General features: G+C 40.9%; 2 protein-coding genes across 3 annotated transcripts in view; one reads left to right on the forward strand and one right to left on the reverse strand.

The window, feature by feature from the left end:
• Positions 1 to 970: 970 nt before the first annotated feature.
• LOC113645255 (BTB/POZ domain-containing protein 2) lies at positions 971 to 6,890 on the reverse strand. The gene is made up of 9 exons (XM_027150766.2): positions 6,260 to 6,890; positions 4,698 to 4,817; positions 4,457 to 4,613; positions 4,138 to 4,243; positions 3,484 to 3,681; positions 3,168 to 3,360; positions 2,633 to 2,720; positions 2,392 to 2,538; positions 971 to 2,191 (listed from the first exon to the last, which is right to left on the reverse strand). Exons 1-9 carry the CDS (start codon positions 6,802 to 6,804, stop codon positions 2,030 to 2,032), a joined length of 1,716 nt encoding a protein of 571 aa, XP_027006567.1. The 5' UTR covers positions 6,805 to 6,890; the 3' UTR covers positions 971 to 2,029.
• A 1,523-nt stretch (positions 6,891 to 8,413) lies between these two features.
• Positions 8,414 to 19,436, forward strand: part of LOC113645300 (protein unc-13 homolog A) — a 56,008-nt gene continuing 44,985 nt past the window's right edge. For both annotated transcript variants that reach the window (XM_047806649.1, XM_047806650.1), the window contains exons 1-3: positions 8,414 to 8,957; positions 18,108 to 18,137; positions 18,632 to 18,731. In XM_047806649.1, the coding sequence (XP_047662605.1) occupies positions 8,936 to 8,957; positions 18,108 to 18,137; positions 18,632 to 18,731 (152 nt within the window). In that variant the 5' untranslated portion in view covers positions 8,414 to 8,935. The remainder of the gene's footprint in view (positions 8,958 to 18,107; positions 18,138 to 18,631; positions 18,732 to 19,436) is intronic.

Consider the following 19,436-nt stretch of genomic DNA (forward strand, 5'->3'; position numbering starts at 1 on the left):
TACTTGAGGGTGGACTTTACTTCGCACCTTCCATTGTTGTGGTAAACATAATATACAGACAGGACACGGGATATTAGCATAATTAAATAATGTTCTGTGCAGATGATCAAGAAGGAGGAAGAAAATGAAGGCTGGGTTGAATGCAGTAAGTTGCACTTCTTGTCCTTTGCTCAGTATTTGCAGCCAATTTGCTCAGTTGCTACAGAGGAATAAGTGTAGATTTGTGAAGTCAGAGGAAGTGAAGGTGAAAGATGAGGATTAGGGTGAGGAGGCATAAATACAAAGCAATGACTCACTATTAAATCTTGTCTTTTTGTTAAATAAAATCTAAACAAACTAATAGAAATGAAACGAATGCCATTCCCTGCTTTGATCATTTTTAGAGAATAGAACACGAAGCATGCAAACTTCACATTTCAGATACACACACACACGTCTTTTGATATACAGACCAGCTTTATTTATGATGCTGCTTTCAGTCCAGCTTCCAAACCAACATTTATCTCAACTCAGAAAATAAAACATTTCACACACACACAAAAAAAAACCCATCCTTTTTCTGTGCAGTTTAGATTCACTGTGTCCCTACGTTTACGAGCAGGTCATCAGCGGTCAGAGAAAATGAGGAACGTTAGAATTTACCGACCTTTTTATTTTATAGCATTGCTTGTACACACATATGAGGTGATGTCAGTACTTTACAGTTTGATGCTGGTTCTATAGAAAGGAAAACCCTGATTTAATCTCCCCGAACAAGGCAAAAGAAACGTTTGAAAACTTGAACCTGTTGAGCTACATTAATGATTAGTGCTGGAACAGTCTCGTACATGCCGTCTGTGCTGCGTGGTGTTCAGGTACTCTGTTTTGTTTTGTTTTTTTATTAATACAATCATGTGAGCTATGGTATAGATGTATCTTACAGATGTGTTAAGGATGATCAAGGGAGGCTCGGTCTAATAGGTGACAGTGGGTGCTGGAAACAGAAATAAACTGAAACGAGGAGAAAAATGACAAAGAATTTGGAAGCAACACAAACCATTAATGTTTCAGTTTATAATTTATAAATAAAGAATGACCAAAGAGTACATGGATGCAATATTTATACGGTCTGCTGTTTAGGATGTGAATCGAGTGATACATTTTTTCATCACTGACAGACAAATAATTTTTTTGTGCCTCCTTTATGGATGTAAAATTCATTGTAGTTGTTGAACTGCAACACACACAATTAGACAGTTTACCAGCTGATTATGTGTTAGTCTGTTCAAATACTATAACCTATGAGAACTCGCTGTATTACGTGAGTGAGTGACCACTGAGATGAGGATTTAACACTTTACACCCGGCAGAAGCGGAGGGCCGATGCTCTGCCACTGAAGTACTTCTGCGTTTGCTAATTTACACAACAGCCTGCGGTGATCTACAGAGCTGGATGCTTGGCTTAAAGATGAGTCAGTGTGTTACAGCTGAACATCACTGAGCACTAGTTAAATGGCTGTGAAGGAGGTATTCTAAGCACAAGGATTTGGCACAGAATTAAGGGAAACCTGAGCATGCAGAATTCCCCTGCATCCTAGAAAGGCTTCAGATATCGATCTCATCTCTACTGCTGGCATAAACGAAATTGTGATTAATCCAGTTCTCATACAGAAAACGTTTTTGCCTGCTTATGAGATGCTGGACGAACTGTTAAAAGACAGGTAACACAATAGCAGTTCTTCAATCCAGTTATTACCCTCAAGGTCAGTCTGCTGGTGAACAGTTCACAGCCTATGGGTTCTACTATAATCGACATGGACAAAGTAGGCTCCTTCTCAATCAGTAAGCACGCAGATGAACTCTGTGCAGCTTTGTTTTGTTTTTTCTTCAGAAAGTATAGGAGAAGGTGTAGGACTCTAAACATCTCCACCATCCACTGTGTTACTCACCGGGTTCAGCTTTTCCAGTTAAAGACTAGTTTACAAAACTGGAAGTGAGCTATTTGTAGCCCGACCCAAAACTCCTGGAATTTGGAAGAACGAGATTGTCATTATGTGTAGAAGATGACCTCAGGGATCTGTCCATCCTCGACGGAAGTGCCGTTGTTGTTCCCAGCCGCATAGCAGAAGGTGAAACAGGTTTTGGTGCCGGCTCCTGAGGACTCGTGGGTAACCTTCCGCATTCCTTTAGTGCCATAATGGGAGTCTGGACCCTGGAAGAGCAAAGTCAACATGTTTTTTTTTTTTTGGTGGCATAAATAGAACTCTGGTCTTTCGATATACATTTCTGAATAATAACTTTTAATAGCACGGTGCAATAACATGCAAAAATATGGAACTCCTAAGCAAACAAGGTCTGCTTTATGAACGTGGAGTACCATGAAGCTGGAGTAGTGTGCATGGCGAGTCGTACCTTGAGAGTAGCGCAGGCCGTGTAGTTTACATTGGGCAAAACCTCCACTGGCTCTTTAAACATGACCCTAAAGGTACTCGCTGAGCCATCACAACTGAAACCTGTGTCGTTCTGACCAAGGACTGTGTTACTGTCTGTGTGAATGATCTGACAACCGAATAAACACATCGTTACAAATCCTTTGTCGGCATTATAAATGTAAAATAATGGCAATTCTAAATAAGTGGAAACTTCACTCTACCTGTATGTTCACCTGATAGTCCGTGGGTCCGTGTATAGACCCGTACAGCCCAAAGCCTACGACAAATATTCTACGGTTTACACAGAACCTGTCACGGAGGAGAAAAAGGGAGAGACATAACAGGATTTGTATGAAGTGAATAAGATTGAAAAATACTGTGTGATGCTTCAGCAGCGTGTCTGTGCAGGTCTCAGATATTGTGGTAGGGTTGTCCATCAGCTCATCAGAGTGGTGCATGATCTCTCATCACAGACCAAACAGTACCGCTGTATACATTTCACTACACTACAGTAAATAGTTCACTACATTCATGATTTGGAGAGGTTTTTGGACCACTGATTAGTTTATTTAACCTGTAGTGTTCCCTCTTGCCCTTCTTGGCTTAAATAAATAAATAAATAATGGTATGCTAAGTGTCATCTAACATCATTAGATTAGGTTTCCTTGCTTGGAAGTAATTATTCAAGTTATTTGAGTGAGTGAGTGAGTGAGTGAGTGAGTGAGTGAGTGAGTGAGTGAGTGGGTTTGTTCTGACCGGATACGGTCGCTAGTCCCGCTGTATCCCCAGCGGCTCTCCACCTGGGCAAATCGTGTGATGCTGCACTCTTTTCCGCGCAGACAGCAGCGTGGCCGGTCGATGAACTCCACTCGTGGTTTGGGGTTCACTGTGAAGTGGAGGAACAGACTGACCACCTCCCTGTCTGTCAGAATTCCTGACTGAGCAGGACCTGCACACAGTGACATTAACAGTCACCACTGCAGGACAATATAAGGCTTAATTCAGCTAATCTTTAATCACTTTCGGACTAATGCAGGACAAGCGGGATGTAAGAGCAGATGCTGTCTCATACCGGCGGCAAACTCCTCTATGGTCATTAGAGGAAAGCGGATGAGGGTGAGGGCTTTCCCCAGAACGCGTCTCTTGTTCTCAGGTGTGGGCTGTAACTGCTGCCGGTGAGCCTCTGCTTCAGCCCAACGCACCGCCGCTCCAAACAACCGAACCTCCCGCACCCCGAGCGTGTCTCGCTCCAGCACAGCTACAAGCGTGTCTGAAAAACAACAGCACCGTGACAAACCGAAAACAGAACCTGTAGGAATTGTACAAAACTTTGTCACAACATTACCACAGCACAAACACTGAACTGCACCAGAGTGAGAACTGAAATATTATACAGTATATTTCCCTTAAAAGCATGAACCTGCCCATCTTATAACTACTAATCTGACGCTCATGTCTGTGTCCTTTCCACACGACAAGGTACTGGTTCTGACCAGAAATGGACATGATACACTCTAGATTAAAAAACAAAATGCAAAAACAGGAAAAAAAAAACAAAAAAAACAAACAAACACAAAAACATAAAATCACCTGTTTCCAATCAAAGTGACACTTCACATTACGGTGATCTCGACCTTATTGGTCATAATTCCATATCGATCCTACAATCCTACAATCACATAAGTGAAGTCACTTATCAAGCAGGTGGCGACTTTCACATACATACCCAGATCTATATCTGTGAAGCCCTCAGCAGCCAGAGCATCACCTGTGTTTTTGTCAATGTTCTCAAGACACAGACTGGCCAGCTGAGGTTCATCAAAAAGCCTGGCCTAGAAAAAAAAACAACAATGAATAAAAGTTATGTAGAAATATAATTTGTGAAATTATTTATTCCGCCCCATAATCAATAAAAAAAATAATAATAATAAAGCTCAAAATGTTACAATTGCTTTTTAAAAGCATACCACAAATTTTTTTTTTAACATTTTCAAATATCAACTGAGTGGTTATAGAGATTTCTGTAAAGCTTTGCAGAGCCGTGCCTGCGTGAGGAGCATGAAGGCGTTGTCAGCACGCAGGTTCTTCTTCAGGAACTCCACACAGTGAGCCTCCAGTGCCGGGACAGCGTACTTCTTTGCCGTGTACAGAGTGGTCATCACGGTCTCCGGGCCGATTTGAACCTCATCGGAGTACAGGAACCTGGGTGGGGAAACAGTTTATAGGTCACAAACGTTCAAGCATGATACGATCCATAGAAAATATTTCTAATAGCAGAAATCTTACTTGAGCAAAGCCAGGAAAGCAGCAGGCTCTACGTCTGGCAGCTCAATCTCCGTAGAGGTGGTGGCCATACCTCCATTAAACATGGCATCAAATACAGCACTGCCGACTGCCAAAACAAACCTGCAAAAATGACAACATAGGACAAGTATGTGACTAGATGATAAATATACATCGTACATCAGTTTTTGCCGTTCTACACTGCAGTCATTGAATCTGTCCTGTGCACATCCATCATCACCTGGTTTGGTACAGCAAAAAAAACAGGATAGAAACAGACTGCAATGCACGGTTAGAACAGCAGAAAAAATAATTGGCACCCGCCTGCCCACTCTCCACGACTTGTACAACACAAGAACCAGAAACCGGGCAGGGAAAATCACTATTGACCCTTCGCACCCTGGACACAACCTCTTTCAGCTCCTACCTTCTGGTAGGTGCTAAAGAGCTTTGCTTACTAAAACTGCCAGCCACAGTAACAGTTTCTTTCCCCAGGCAATCACCCTGATCAACACCGCACAAAAAGCCTAATATTGCACAATATTGTTATTTGCACTCCCACACCTTATATACATAACTGATCATTCATATTCTATATTGACATTTTATTCATTCTATATTCATATTTTATACTTATTCTGTCTATATTGTATCTCATCGTCTGCATTGTTTTCTTTTATAGTATAGTGTTATTTATGTCTGTACCTTTGAGAGTCACAAACTGCTGGAACCAAATTCCTTGTGTGCGTCAACACACTTGGCCAATAAATCTGATTCTAATTCTGATTCTAATTCTGATATACACGATTCTGTTACATATTCATATAATCACCTAACTAGAACTGGTTGTATAGTTGAGATAGAAACACACTCAGAAGATAATGACACTTCTACAATACAACACGATATACAATACAATCTTTGGGTTTCGTTTGTTGTGTTGTTTTGAAAAGGAAGCAATACTGTTATTCCAGTCATAGTCTTGAATCTGATATTCCACAGTGCTGTTGAATTCTTGATTCTGATCGGTTAAATGTTGGTGATAAGTATTCTATAACAGCAGCTCTGACTGTAGTGTCAGCTGTAACGTACATGAAAAGGAAATGGACAATGTGATTGTACTAATATTGTTAGAGAGATAATAAGCTTCAACCTATAACATTCACAGGGACCTGTATGGCGGATGTCACATCAACAGAATTTTTAAAACGCAAATAGACTTTTCCCCATATTTTATGACAATAAAATACGACAAGCAGCATTTATTTTCGATAGAATGAAAACTAGCCTAGAGGACTGACTGTACTTGCTATGACAAGAAATTTATTTTATGAACCTTCTACAAAAATAGATGTAACTATAATCGGATAAAAGTGTGCTGAACTTTACAGTGAACTGCTGAGAAATAACACACTTTAAGGATTTATCTGGGGTTATTAAAAATATTCTGCACCATGACAAAGACAAATGATATTGAGTTGAATATCGCGATATATCGCACAACTGATAACCGACACATATCCACCTGCTAGGTAAGGTTGTTGTACAGTAATGAAAGTAGTTACCTGTGAGCAGGTATGCGCTGTACGCCCATTCCTTTACCCACCAGAAAGTGAACGTCGCTTAGAACCTCGTTGTTAAAGAGAAACGCAAACCTTTCCTTCACAGTACTTTTTGTAGCCTGCCAGTTATACACGGGCTCTCGGTAAACCAGAACCGCTGCTGCAGCCGGAGGGGCAGAAAGTGAGGAATGGGTCGCGGGGGTCGGCCCTGAATTTGACGCTAGTCCGATCATGTTCGACGCCACTGTGGCCGCTATTGACCCCCCGATCGCCCCAGCAACCACCGAGCCCTGAGCCATGGACTGCGGGAGAGAGTTGCGCATATTCGGAGGAAGCCCAGAGGCGACACCGCTGCTTTCGGAGCCGTTAGGCCCTGGCTGAGGGTTCGAGCGTCTCGTCGCGCTCTGGGAGCTTCCGTTTGCCCCGATGGATCCTCCGTTACTTGCTGCCAAAGTATAGGAACTATTGCTCGGTTGACTGTTACCCAGCGGACCGGGAGAGGGGAAATTTAAACACGGGGCCCGACCGCCGTTGTCTCCAGCAGCCATCTTGGATTTCAACTTCTCCCTTCGAAGTCCGATAGTAAACAAGTTGTTTTTACACCACCCGTATTGTAACTGGTCAGTGATTGGCTAGTGTTTATAGTAATAAGCGGGCCACCGAATGCACAGTTGCCTGATATATTATCACCCAATCGTATAGCAGGAGGCGGGATGTCATGAGCCTATCATAGCGCATGAGGCAGGACTAGTCGGAATACAGTTGTGGAAAAAATATGAGGTCACAAAGCATCCTTTATTCGTGTAGTTAAAAATTAAACACGACAAACAGTTTATTAGTTAATACAATTGAATTTTAATGTAGTAAATTATTATCATGATAATGTTATTTGTTTATTATGGTGCCTACAATATCAACAACAATCATCATCATCATCATCATCATCATCATCATTACCACCAATCATCATCATCAGCAGCAGCAGCATCATAAACCATTCTGCACAAACTAACACAATCATAGCATAAAGGAACACAATAACAAAACTTATAATATCCCCATCGCAAACTAGTTTTCATTCCATCCTCTTAGATATTATTGCATAATTATTGTAGGCAGTTATATGCAAGGTAAATATCATGTAATCATTTTTGTTCAGTCAACAAATTGGCTGTCATAACTACTGAGATGTGTTTGTCCAATTATACCCAGAATGCATAGTTAATAGATACCAGAATAAAAATGTGCATTTGATAATATTCACTGTTCACTGCACTGAATAAATTGTACTTTGTAAGTACAGCCAAACTAAATTTACCTCTTTTATTGATACGGTGTTGTTGTTTTTTTATAATGATGCAGTTTTCAAGGCGGTGGGAATTCATAGATATGTGAAAGATACTATTTGTTATTTACTTCTTTGTAGAGTATTCACTGTAGTTACATTATTATAATTATTATACATTGACACATCTGTTATTTCACTACGATTTAATCCTAATTCCGTTTTAACTATTCATTTTTATATATACAACAAAAAATTATTAATAATAATTTAACCCTGCTTGGTTTTCGCGGATCTGGCAACACCCAGGCCCAGGCTGTATTTATTAGGTTAGTTTTACTGCCGCCTTGAGGAGTAAAAGAAAACATCCGGACTGCATCACTTTCTGCAAACACTGCAGCAGCTGCTCTTTGTTCACTACAGTGTAGAGGGAAAGGCTCTCTGATAATGTTCTCATTTTTCTTTCTTACTTGCTTTCTTTTTTTTCCTTTTGTAAATGTTTGTATACTGGAAACATCTAAGGATTCCCCATTATACACAATGACTTTATAAAGGACCTGACATCGTAGCATATTTTTCCATGGGTTGCCTTGCCTGGAATTTACAGCGTTAAATTGCACAGTGTTTATAATGGAATCAATAAAAGTGTGATGTGATTATATAATATTATACATATATAAGATTATGTATGCAGTTATATTTTACAAGTGTAAAAAAATGAATGAATGAATATTATATTATATAAAGAGTGTAATAAAACACTGCAGTAAGTTTAATTTTTTATGTATTTTTTTATTTATTTTTCTTAAATCTATTAAGTTCTCACGGTGAGATTTTTCTCTTGTGTCTCCCATTGTGATTCATCTCATGCGGGTTTTTGGGAGCCCCAGGCTCGTGGGCGGGAGAGTAAGAGCAAGCTCGAGAAACTCCGCTGCCCGCGCTCCCCCCCCACCGGTGCCCGTCGTCTCGCGCCGTGACGTCACATCGGCATGAGCTGTCCCCGCCGTGCTGGTGCTGAAAACAAGATGGCTGTGCGCGTGCGAGCGGAGAACTAACGACCCGAACAGTCAGTTTCACGAGACGTCCCGAAGAGTACAGAAACCCGCACGGATAAGAGAAGAAACTAAAGGCTTGAAGCATTGGAGTTGGAAATCTTTTGAATTTTTTTTAATACACAAAAGGCGTCGGGGGAGGAGTGTGTGTGTGCGCGCGCGTGTGTGTGCGTGTGTGTGTGTGTGTGTGTGTGGGTGGGTGTGTGTGTGTGCGCTGAACGCGGGGCGTGTGTAAACCGAACATCACCGAATCACGGCACGTCCAGGCTGTCCCGTTCTCGACCGGTCATCTGGTAGAGGACAGCGGAGGACAGCAAAAACACACCGACACTCTGAGAAGCGATGTCACTTCTGTGTGTTGGGGGTGAGTTAGAAAAACATATCTGATCAAATTTCTGCATATGTGTGTTGGTGTGTGTTATAAATTTTCATACTAAAGTTTGTTAACACGCTCTTAAAAAATGATTCTCGGGTTTTCTGACAACTCAAAATAGCACAAATGTTTCTATTCCAGGCTGGTTTATAAGCCTATAAATTGCGTTCATAAATAATTACTGTTATATTAGAGTGCGCTCTGAGCTCATTCAAACTTGCTTTGTGATCTAAAAGCTGTGAAAAACTACTTTTTTGTTGTTATTTTTTTCATCTGAATGACTTACAATTTATTGCTGTTTGTTTTTCCTGATTTTTTTTGTCTTAATCATTCAGCGGTTCATTCATTGCCCGCACCTGATTACGCAATTACCTTAATGACTCACACCTGTGAATGGAGCGCGTGACCGTTTATTGTTTTTTATTTATTTATATTATTTTCTGTGGCTTTGAGAAAATGAAAGAAAGAAAGAAAGAAAGAAAGAAAGAAAGAAAGGGAAAATGAATGAAAAGGCAAAAAAGGCTGCAGCACTATTGTATCTCTCTCTCTCTCTCTCTCTCTCTCTCTCTCTCTCTCTCTCTCTCTCTCTCTCTCTCTCTCTCTCTCTCCTCGGGCGCGAGGGAATCCCGTGGGCGGCTGGTCTAAGCGCGCTCTCGCCCCCAAACCGCCATTCACGAAAAACGTTCACGAGCTCTTCTCAGCTCCATTCACGAATTCACATCGCTGCGATAAAGCATAGCGGTGTTCAAAAGGAAGCGCTTGGTTTGGATCAAATTAGTGTGTGTGTGTGTGTGTGTGTGTGTGTGTGTGTGTGTGTGTGTGTGTGTGTGTGTGTGTGTGTGTGTGTGTGTGTGTGTGTGTGTGTGTGTGCGTGCGCGTGTGAGTGTGTGCGTGTGTGTGTGTGCGTGTGAGTGTGTGCGTGTGTGTGTTAGTGTGTGTGTATGTGTGTGTGTGTGTGAACAGTGCACTTTGGAGTGTGTACGTATAAAGTCCCTCTGTGGGCAGCTCTGACTGTACCAGGGTAATCCAATCTTATCCTTAAAGATCCAGTACGGATGCAGGTTTTCATTCTAATCATGCAGGAACCACATCTGATTCAATCAGAACCATCTCAGAACCATCACAATTAACCCTGACCTTGATAAAGCAGTTACTGAAGATAAAGTTCATCTACAGGCTATATGCAGTATTACAGTGAATTGATACAGTAGACACTCTCTGACAACTTTATACCTTTCCAGCTACAACTTTCTGGCTTCCAGTAACATCCTACATACTAAGCCAAATTTAGATCAGACACCACCAACATACTCCTAAGAGGTTCCTTAATCTTGTCTAGTTGCATGTATGGCTTGGCTTTGTCTGCCACTCTGGAGGACAATGCCTTTTTTTCTGTCCTGTCATCCAAACCCTCCATCTGTCTCTTTAATACACACTGAAATGGACAATTACTAAAGAAAACCTAAACTTTTCATTATTAGGTGTCAACCAAAGGATTTAAAACCATTCACCATGAACGACTCACATTCATTTTGATCATTAAAATGTGACCTTTGTTAGCCACGATTTATTTTGGAAATGTAATTGGATTGCATTGAACCTCGTTGTTAAAGAGGTTTTAGTTTAGTTTAACCACCTTTTCATGTCTGTTCAGTGTCCTATATTACACACAGGGGACCATATCTACCTACACAAAGCAATGCAGCAGCATTTTAGTCTTTTAGTATGCCCTTTAGCTGTCTCACCTCTGTTATACTTATCAGCTTGTAATCATTTTGGCAGCCAACATTGTGGATCATTGAGTCCAGTATTTGTTGTCTTCACAGCAGATGTTACAGTGAATGGTGTGTGTGTGTGTGTGTGTGTGTGTGTGTGTGTGTGTGTGTGTGTGTGTGTGTGTGTGTGTGTGTGTGTGTGTGTGTGTGTGTGTGTTTCTGAGAATGTGTGTTTCTGAGAAATCACTCTCACACTGGTTCAACCAAACAAATCAGCGAGAGCAGAGAATGAGCATTAGTTAGATCTATGAATAAGTTCATGGCTTAAGAGCCTCTGCTTAGAGTGAATAATGAATAAATGAATAATGTGGATGGCAGCAATGTGATCAATGCCATATCCTCCTCCTCACTTGGTCCCATTTTTTGAGCAGTCTCTGCACTCCCTCTACATTAAACATGCCCTGCATTTGTCTGGATGGATATTGTATTAACTGTTATTTTGAAGAAACAGGATATGAACTGACAGAATCAACAGAAAGAAAAATGTTTGTAGGTGTTTGCATATTCCCTCCCACCCACCTTTATTTCTCGCTCCAGCCTACAGGGGACTTTAATTATATAGTCACATTACATAAGCTACAGATCTTACATTAGCTTTATGGTGATGTAATCTTATTGCATTGTCCTTTGTCTTGCACATGCTTCAACATCCCAATCTTAAATTCCACATTTGGGAGTGTAGGTGGATTTATGTAATACAGCCAGCGCTTTATAGGCTACTTATTTATCTTGCAGTCCACAATGGTTCAGTATCGATGCCATCACATCGGCTTGATATTTATTAACAGCATGATCAGTTGAAATCACATCCAGTGGTTTTCAGCATCCAGTAGAAACTATTCTACAGTTGGTGCACAATTGCTGGCTAAAAAGGCTTTCAACTAGTGGATAAGATGTCCTCAATTCCCTAAATCTAATCTATCTGATCATCTCACAAGCACCAACACGTGTTAAAGCAATGTCATTATTACAGTTTCAAGTGCTGTTTTTTCTTTAATAAGTAAATAAGACAATATACACTCATCTGTATAATCGATACACTTATCGGTTTGAGATTACAGTTTTATATCAACAAATATTCATTGCATTCATCATATTTTATTTATAGAGCACTGAGTGTGCCCATAGACTGCATAACAGCTGTCACATTAACCTAGCTAGCGTTCACTGTTATTTACATTTCTCTATATTTAAAATCTTTGTTTTTTATTTATTAAAAAGCCATAGGTTGTTTTTGTTTTTCAGTACTTCTATCTGTTTGTTTGCAGTGTTTATACGTTTGTTGACATTTTTATTTACCTGTTTAATTTGTTTTGATGTTTTCAAAGCTGCCAATAAGAAAGAAGAAGATAAAGAGAAAAATAAGCACATGGCTAGATGAACAGAACGGTTAACATATACCGTAGCAAGACAACGTAGGCTATGATAGACAAGGAAAACATAGAAGAAAAGAATGTCTTGAACCATGTGCTATTTCTTAATAAGGAAGAACATTGAGCCAGAACATTGTTTAAGAAATCTTATGAGATCAGTAATCAACGCATTTTCACATTTGTCCTAATGAAGCAATGGTCAACCTGTTAATTCTAGGTTATATATCTATATATATGAACATCATACCAATAAAATTCAATGCTAATAAAAATGACCAGACCTCACATTAGTAAATATCTCACCCATTAAACCCTTTGGATGAATTAGATTTGATTCAATAGCATTGTATTCATAAAATGTCTTTAATTTTTTTTAACCGATTAATTATTTAGGCTGTTGCTGTCCTAATGTTTTATTAATGGAATTATGAAGTTGAGACTATTTTTTTCACTTGTATGGTCCTCATTCAATGCACATATAGTGCTATCAATAGCCCATTGTTATAATACAGCCCCCATGCTTTAGAAACAAACCAACCAACAAACAAAAATACAGTTCAATAATTGCAGTAAATATCTTTCAGTCTCAAAAGGCGTATTTAGGCTGGCTTTGAGCCCTTGTCATCTCTGGGTTCGAGGTTAGTTCGTCATTCCCTTCCAGCCTCTTCCTTATAAACACAATCTCAGGGTTCATTGATTACGACGTATTGTCTGTATGCGGCACTTCCTGACCTGAATTATTTATATTGGCAGTGATTTATGAGTCAGTGTTATTATAAAGAGCCGCTTTCCCACTTTCTGCAGTCCCAATTTCTTTGTCATTGATTTCTGACATGTATTGATATATTACAGCTGCCTGTTTTTCACCACTCTGGAAGAAACCTAAAGATCTCAGGTGCAACTGCACTGCAGCTTTCCCGCTCATCTGTACATTTCTTATCGGGGCTTAAATGTCAGATAGAGTTTTAACAGGCTTAGAATTAGTTTTTGTCAGTTAGCTCAGATCCAGCTTGACTGTTTCCACCTGGACGGTAGCGTCAGTTCTTAGTGGGCTGTAAAGATTTGAATAAAACAGAGCAGTCTATTTTTAATCACTATTGGGGACACATTTAAGCAAACTTTCAAGTTGCTGCAGCTGCAGAAAAGAGGACATTAGTGGCGCAGTCATATTTTGTTTTCCTGGTGCACACTGTGATGCACTCGAAACTAATTAGTTGGAGTAGGTGGAATTAATAGGGTTCCAGAGCATGAGGTCCCAAGGAATTTGTCACTGGCTTTGAAAAAACAATAGTGAATAGACTAAATTAGGTGTCACACTGTTCCAGCTGGTCAGGGTTTAGTATTTTCTCACTTTCAAGCCCCAATAAGGGTTTCAAGAAACAAAATATTTACAGAGATTTAGTACCATGTTTCCCTTTTAAAAGCTACAGAAAACTGTGACATACATTTTTCAAGACATGCATTTAATACAAATCCAGCTCAAATCTTACCCTCAACTAGAATGTAGTTTTAATCAGTTAAAGGGAAAAAAAATCAACAACTTGGGAATTAATCATAATAATTAAAATGAGATCTTGAGTTGAATTGAAGACTTATTTTGTAATGAATTTCTGTATGGACTTTTTTGGTCTAAGCTTTTTTTCTCATCGAAACGCATGTCTATTTTCACTTTATTAACCAGTTGCTAAGGAAGCACGGTGGCTTAGTGGTTAGCACGTTCGCCTCAGACCTCCGGGGTTGGGGGTTCGATTCCCTCCTCTGCCTTGTGTGTGTGGAGTTTGCATGTTCTCCCCGTGCCTCGGGGGTTTCCTCCGGGTACTCCGGTTTCTTCCCCTGGTCCAAAGACATGCATGGTAGGCTGATTGACATCTCTGGAAAATTGTCCATAGTGTGTGGTTGTGTAAGTGAATGAGTGTGTGTGTGCTCTGTGATGGGTTGGCACTCCGTTCAGGGTGTATCCTGCCTTGATGCCCGATGACGCCTGAGATAGGAGTTAGAAAAGCGGTAGAAAATGAGTGAATGAATGAATACATTACCCACAATGCCATCTGGTTACTAGCTAATTGCTAAGTTGTATGCTGCTTTTGACATACATCAGAACTGGAAAGTCAGAAGTTGGAATTCTGTAATTTTTTTTTTGACCTTCACAAGAAAAAAGGCAGATGCCTCTGTGTTTGTCTTTTGTTAGCTGCAATCTAGCCAGTGAGCTGTGGCAATGTTCACACCTGGAATTAACGTGCATCCTGAGCAATGATATGACGTGAAAAACCTATTATTGATTATGAATGCGTTTTCGGTTCATTCCTGTGATTGGATTTCATACATTTTTCAATATTGAACTGTATGGAATTAACAAGCTAACGTCTGTCTGTTGTTTGACCGACGTACTAAATATAAATAACTCATTTAGACTTTCTTAGCAGATAGTAAAGATTCTGTTGTTTTTCCAGCACAAATCAAACTAACCCCGAATCATGAAACACGGACATCACAGATATTTTCATATAAACTCGTTTCACTTTGAAAGCCAACTTTAAAATAAACCAGGGACGTAAAAAGGCAAAGTTACAAATTGTGTAAGGTTCACGTTAACACTGTTTTGAGCAGAAATTGTCCCCAGACACCTGAACATATGCTCACTCTGCCAAAAAAACTGCTAGGATCTTTATAAGAATTCATAAAACATTATATCATTACACCTTGCTCTTTCTGCCTCACACAGACACACACACACACACACACACACAAAATAAGGTACAGAGTTTGACATGAGCAGAGAAAATAACTGCGCTGAGGGAGCCATTAGGAGATATAACTAACTAAACACCAACAAGTACACAGCTAATCAGGTAGACCGGTGTTCCTCAGTGATGCCCGAGCTCTCTGGGGACGAGCGTGTGACCTTAATTAGAACAGGTGCAACCTAAATGGCTCCAAATTAGCTCGGCGAAAGGCCAGGGCTTTGCTCTGTGTGGTGCTGGGTATGAACCTGATCAATTGGCTTAGTGCTAATAATGCAGCTAATAGAGGATGGTGAAGAAGAGATGAGAGAATTAGGCTACGTGAAATGAGGGATGGGATTTGTGCTCCATCACACCTTTGTACACAAAGCTCCACTACGAGGGCACACGGAGTAGGATTGTGGTCCAGGGTTTTTACACAATGGGAAAAAAAACATGGTTCTGTTATCAACTACTTAGGAATATGCTTCATGTGACTTATTTTGGAATTATGATGTTTAAAGGTGAAGCACAAGCTTTACACTGGAACTTTGGGGCCTGCAAACACTTAAAGTCTATTCCATGTGAATTTGTAGCTGACTCCAATCATATCCAGTTCTGAAAAACTAAATGTGTTACTCACTAAACGTGTTTAGTGTTGCTGGTGTTGATTAGTTGGTTGGTTAGTGCCGTGTTTTCTTTATTCCTCTGAGACAGTAACGGTTGTCTAGGGCACACTGTTACAACAGTAGGTGAGATTAAACATAAGCGATAACCATTAGGTTTTGCAAGGTTTGAGCTTCTACAAAACACAAGAGAACAAAAACACTCCCCATTTTCCAGCGAGGCTGAGCATCATATTAATGAAAAACAAATATCAGCCTCAAGGATCCAGAATGCAATGCAGCTATGAGACACGGTTTCGTTCGCTGCGGCAGCGGCTCCGCTCGACTAGTTCCCGATTTACGAGATGGTATTGACATCGCCATTGAGTTGAAAGTCAAAGTACTGTATATGGACGCTGATCTATTTGAATAGGTGAGGAGATGAGCGAGCTGTGCAGACTAAAGCACTCAAATGGCTCTGTTTAGCTAGAGATGAAGCGAGGGGCTAAATCATCTAGAAGGTAACAGGTTATAATGTGCATTCAGAATATGGAGTCTCGGTTAAACCTAAAACACAGCTTCCCGTCGAGCGGTCTGAAATCTCGCCCCAGGGGCCATGTAGAGATGGAGTGTTCAACTTGTCCTTCAGATCTTTTTATCTCTGAATGCCCGTCGGTGTGATCAGCTGTAGTGACAGTGGCTGACAGGAGAAAAGCTCTGGGAATTCCTGACAGTCTGCAGGTGTTTTAACAGAATGTCACAGTGTGTGTGTGTGTGGGTGGGTGAGTGAGTGTGTGTGTGTGTGTGTGTGTGTGTGTGTGTGTGTGTGTGTGTGTGTGTGTGTGTGTGTGTGTGTGTGTGTGTGTGTGCGTGTGTTTGAGGGGATGGAGAGAGAAACCATGGATGTGCTTGAATCACTATCTCTCTCTCTCTCTCTCTCTCTCTCTCTCTCTCTCTCTCTCTCTCTCTCTCTCTCTCTCTCTCTCTCTGCAGTACTTTGTAAGCTTGGTGTTATTACGTCAGTACGTATGCCTTATTAATGCCTGCTGCTGCTTGTGCCACGTAATACAGCGCTCATTAATATTTATATCAAACACATCTTGCTCTCATCTAATCCTTCTGTCCTCTCATCTCGATCCTCTCATCTCATTTTATTGCTTAATAATTTTTTCTCAGTGATTCTTCATCGTCTCCTCTCCTCTCCTCTCCTCTCCTCTCCTCTCCTCTCCTCTCCTCTCCTCTCCTCTCCTCTCCTCTCTTCTCCTCTCCTCTCCTCTCCTCTCCTCTCCTCTCCTCTACTGTCTTCTCCTCTCCTCTCTTCTCCTCTCCTCTCCTCTCCTCTACTCTACTCTACTCTCTTCTTCTCTGGAAGAAAAGATGTCAAAAAGCTCTGACTCAGCTGAAATCTACACACGCACACCATGCGCGCGCGCACACACACACACACACACACAGTTTCACAGGCTGTACATATAACATTTCATCTCCACACTCCACTAATGAACACTTTCATTCATCTGTTTGTCTCTGTGGTTTGTGCCACTCACTGCAGTATCATCATCGTCACGAATCACATTCACTCAGACACGTTTCTGCCGGTTGGCTGCCAGCGAGCTATCCCCCCCCCCCCTTTTAAAAAAGGGACAGAGCTGAACTGTGCTGTAAGCAGTAAGCTGCAGGATTAATTTCACACAGTCTGAAGAAAGCCCAGGAGACCAGCTGCTGAATTGGCATCGCGTAGAAAACAGGAAACAGATTAAGCCGCCATATCAGTAAAAGAGAAGAAAAAGAGGGTAGACCATACGCTTCTTGGACACTTTAATAGGAACACGTGTACAAATCATGCAATTGTTCATGTAATTATCCAGTCAGTCGATCGTATGCATAAAATCATGCTGATGGTGGAAATGAGGAACCGGAATGTAATTCCAGAGAGTTGACATGGAAACTGCTGAGCTCCTGGGATTTTTACCCGACAACAGAAACATGTTAGAACATCTGGTGGGTGAGACTCTTCGTCAACGAGAGAGGTCACTGGACAATAGCAAGACCGTTCAAGCAGACAGGAAGGAAGGCACTGTAACTCTGTACAACCTGGTTGAGCAGAAAAGCATCTGAGTGTGCTTCTCCCCTCATAAGCAGGGCCTCAGGAACCACCTCAAATTTCCTGCTAATTATTTATTACTTATCATATTATGGCGTAACTATGAATTCTTGAAGAGCTACAGTGAAGCTAATAGCAGGGGTGTTAAATGATTGACCAGCGTTCTACAGCGTAAATATTCGCTAATACAGCATGGAGCTAAAACAGCGCTACCTTTTGTCTCTCACACAAAGCGCTGACACGGGAGACTCCATCATCGATTATGCGATTTATCTGTTTCTATGGAAACGATAATGCGCTAGAGCAAGTTGCTGTTATAGAAAACGAATCAAGGTGCTGTAGTGTAATAAGAAATGAGAGAGAAAAAAAACCCACCCTCAAATCTGACTCTCAGATTCACTCAGCTGGAGCTTCTAATAGTTTTCATGGTACAGTTAATCTTGGGATGAAATTGGGAATCTGGAGATTCCAGGTTGCATTTGAATAAACTGAGATGAGGGTGTGAGTAAAGGGATTTTTTGACTGATATTTTTTTATTTTTTTTTTAATCCTTCTGTTCTGCAGTGAAAAAAGCCAAGCTGGATGGACCCCAAGGTGAGTAGAACTGACTCAACGCCAGCAGTAGCCTTGATTCTATACACGACTCTGACAAACTGTGTATGTGTTTGTGTGTATGTGTATGTGTGTATGTGTGTGTGCACACATGTTTCTGTGTTAGTTTTGCACGTGTGTCTGTTTGTGTGTGTGTATGTGTGTGTGTTTGTTTGAGTGTGTGCATACATTTGTGTGTGTGTTTGTTTGTGTGTGTGTGTGTGTGTGTGTGTGTGTGTGTGAGTATGTGTGTGTTTGTTTGAGTGTGTGCATACATTTGTGTGTGTGAGTATGTGTGTGTTTGTTTGAGTGTGTGCATACATTTGTGTGTGTGTGTGTGTGTGTGAGTGGGTGTGTGTTTGTTTTGCTTGCGTGTCTGTTTGTGTGTGCACGTGTGTGTTCGTTTGAGTGCATGCATACAATTGTGTGTTTGTGTGTTTGTTTGTGCTTGTGTGTATGTGAAAGCAAATGACCTGCTTGTGCTCTTCCCCCTGCAGAGAAGTTTAACACATATGTGAGTCTGAAGGTACAGAATGTTAAGAGCACAACGATCGCAGTGCGGGGCAACCAGCCAAGCTGGGAGCAGGACTTCATGTTGTGAGTGTCTCTCTCTCTCTCTCACACTCTCTCTCTCTCTGTCTCTCTCTCTCTCTCTCTGTCTCTCTCTCTCACTCACTCATTCACTCACTCACTTTCTACCCTCCCTTTCTCTCCCCCCCTCTCTCTCTCACACACACTTGCAATCTCTCTCTCTCTCTCTCTCTCTCTCCCTCTCACTCTCTTTACAGATTGAAAGAGTTGTCAGAGCATTAGTGGCTCTGACATTGAAGTCATGCAACTACTTTTGTAGTTTTTTTTAGCTTAACTCTACTGCTGCCAAAAGTTAGGCCTCAAAATTGAGAAAACTCATGTTCATTTTTAAGATGAACTCGATACACACAAAAAAATCTTTCCTGCAATAAGTAGAAACACTCTGTTGGCTTTGTGCCGAGGGATCCAGGGTGATGATCACTTCTGGGTTGACCTTCAAAAATACATCCAGTCGTTTATTACTCTCAAGCGATCTTAAACAGTTGTACACGCCTTTAGTCATACGCAGTGTTTTTCCTGCATCTTCATGCTAAAGTTCCAAAGTCACCTAAATATAAACATTCCTCTTAAACTTAGGGGTCAAAAAAAAAAAAAAAAAAAAACAACCACGGCCAAACCTTTATGTTTCTGTGACTCAGCTCAGGGTTGTTCATGCACACAGTCATGCAGTACAGCTGCCCTCCTTCACTCACTCTCATACTCTTTCACCTC

This window comes from Tachysurus fulvidraco, chromosome 22, assembly GCF_022655615.1.
Source record: "Tachysurus fulvidraco isolate hzauxx_2018 chromosome 22, HZAU_PFXX_2.0, whole genome shotgun sequence".
Lineage (NCBI taxonomy): Eukaryota > Metazoa > Chordata > Actinopteri > Siluriformes > Bagridae > Tachysurus > Tachysurus fulvidraco.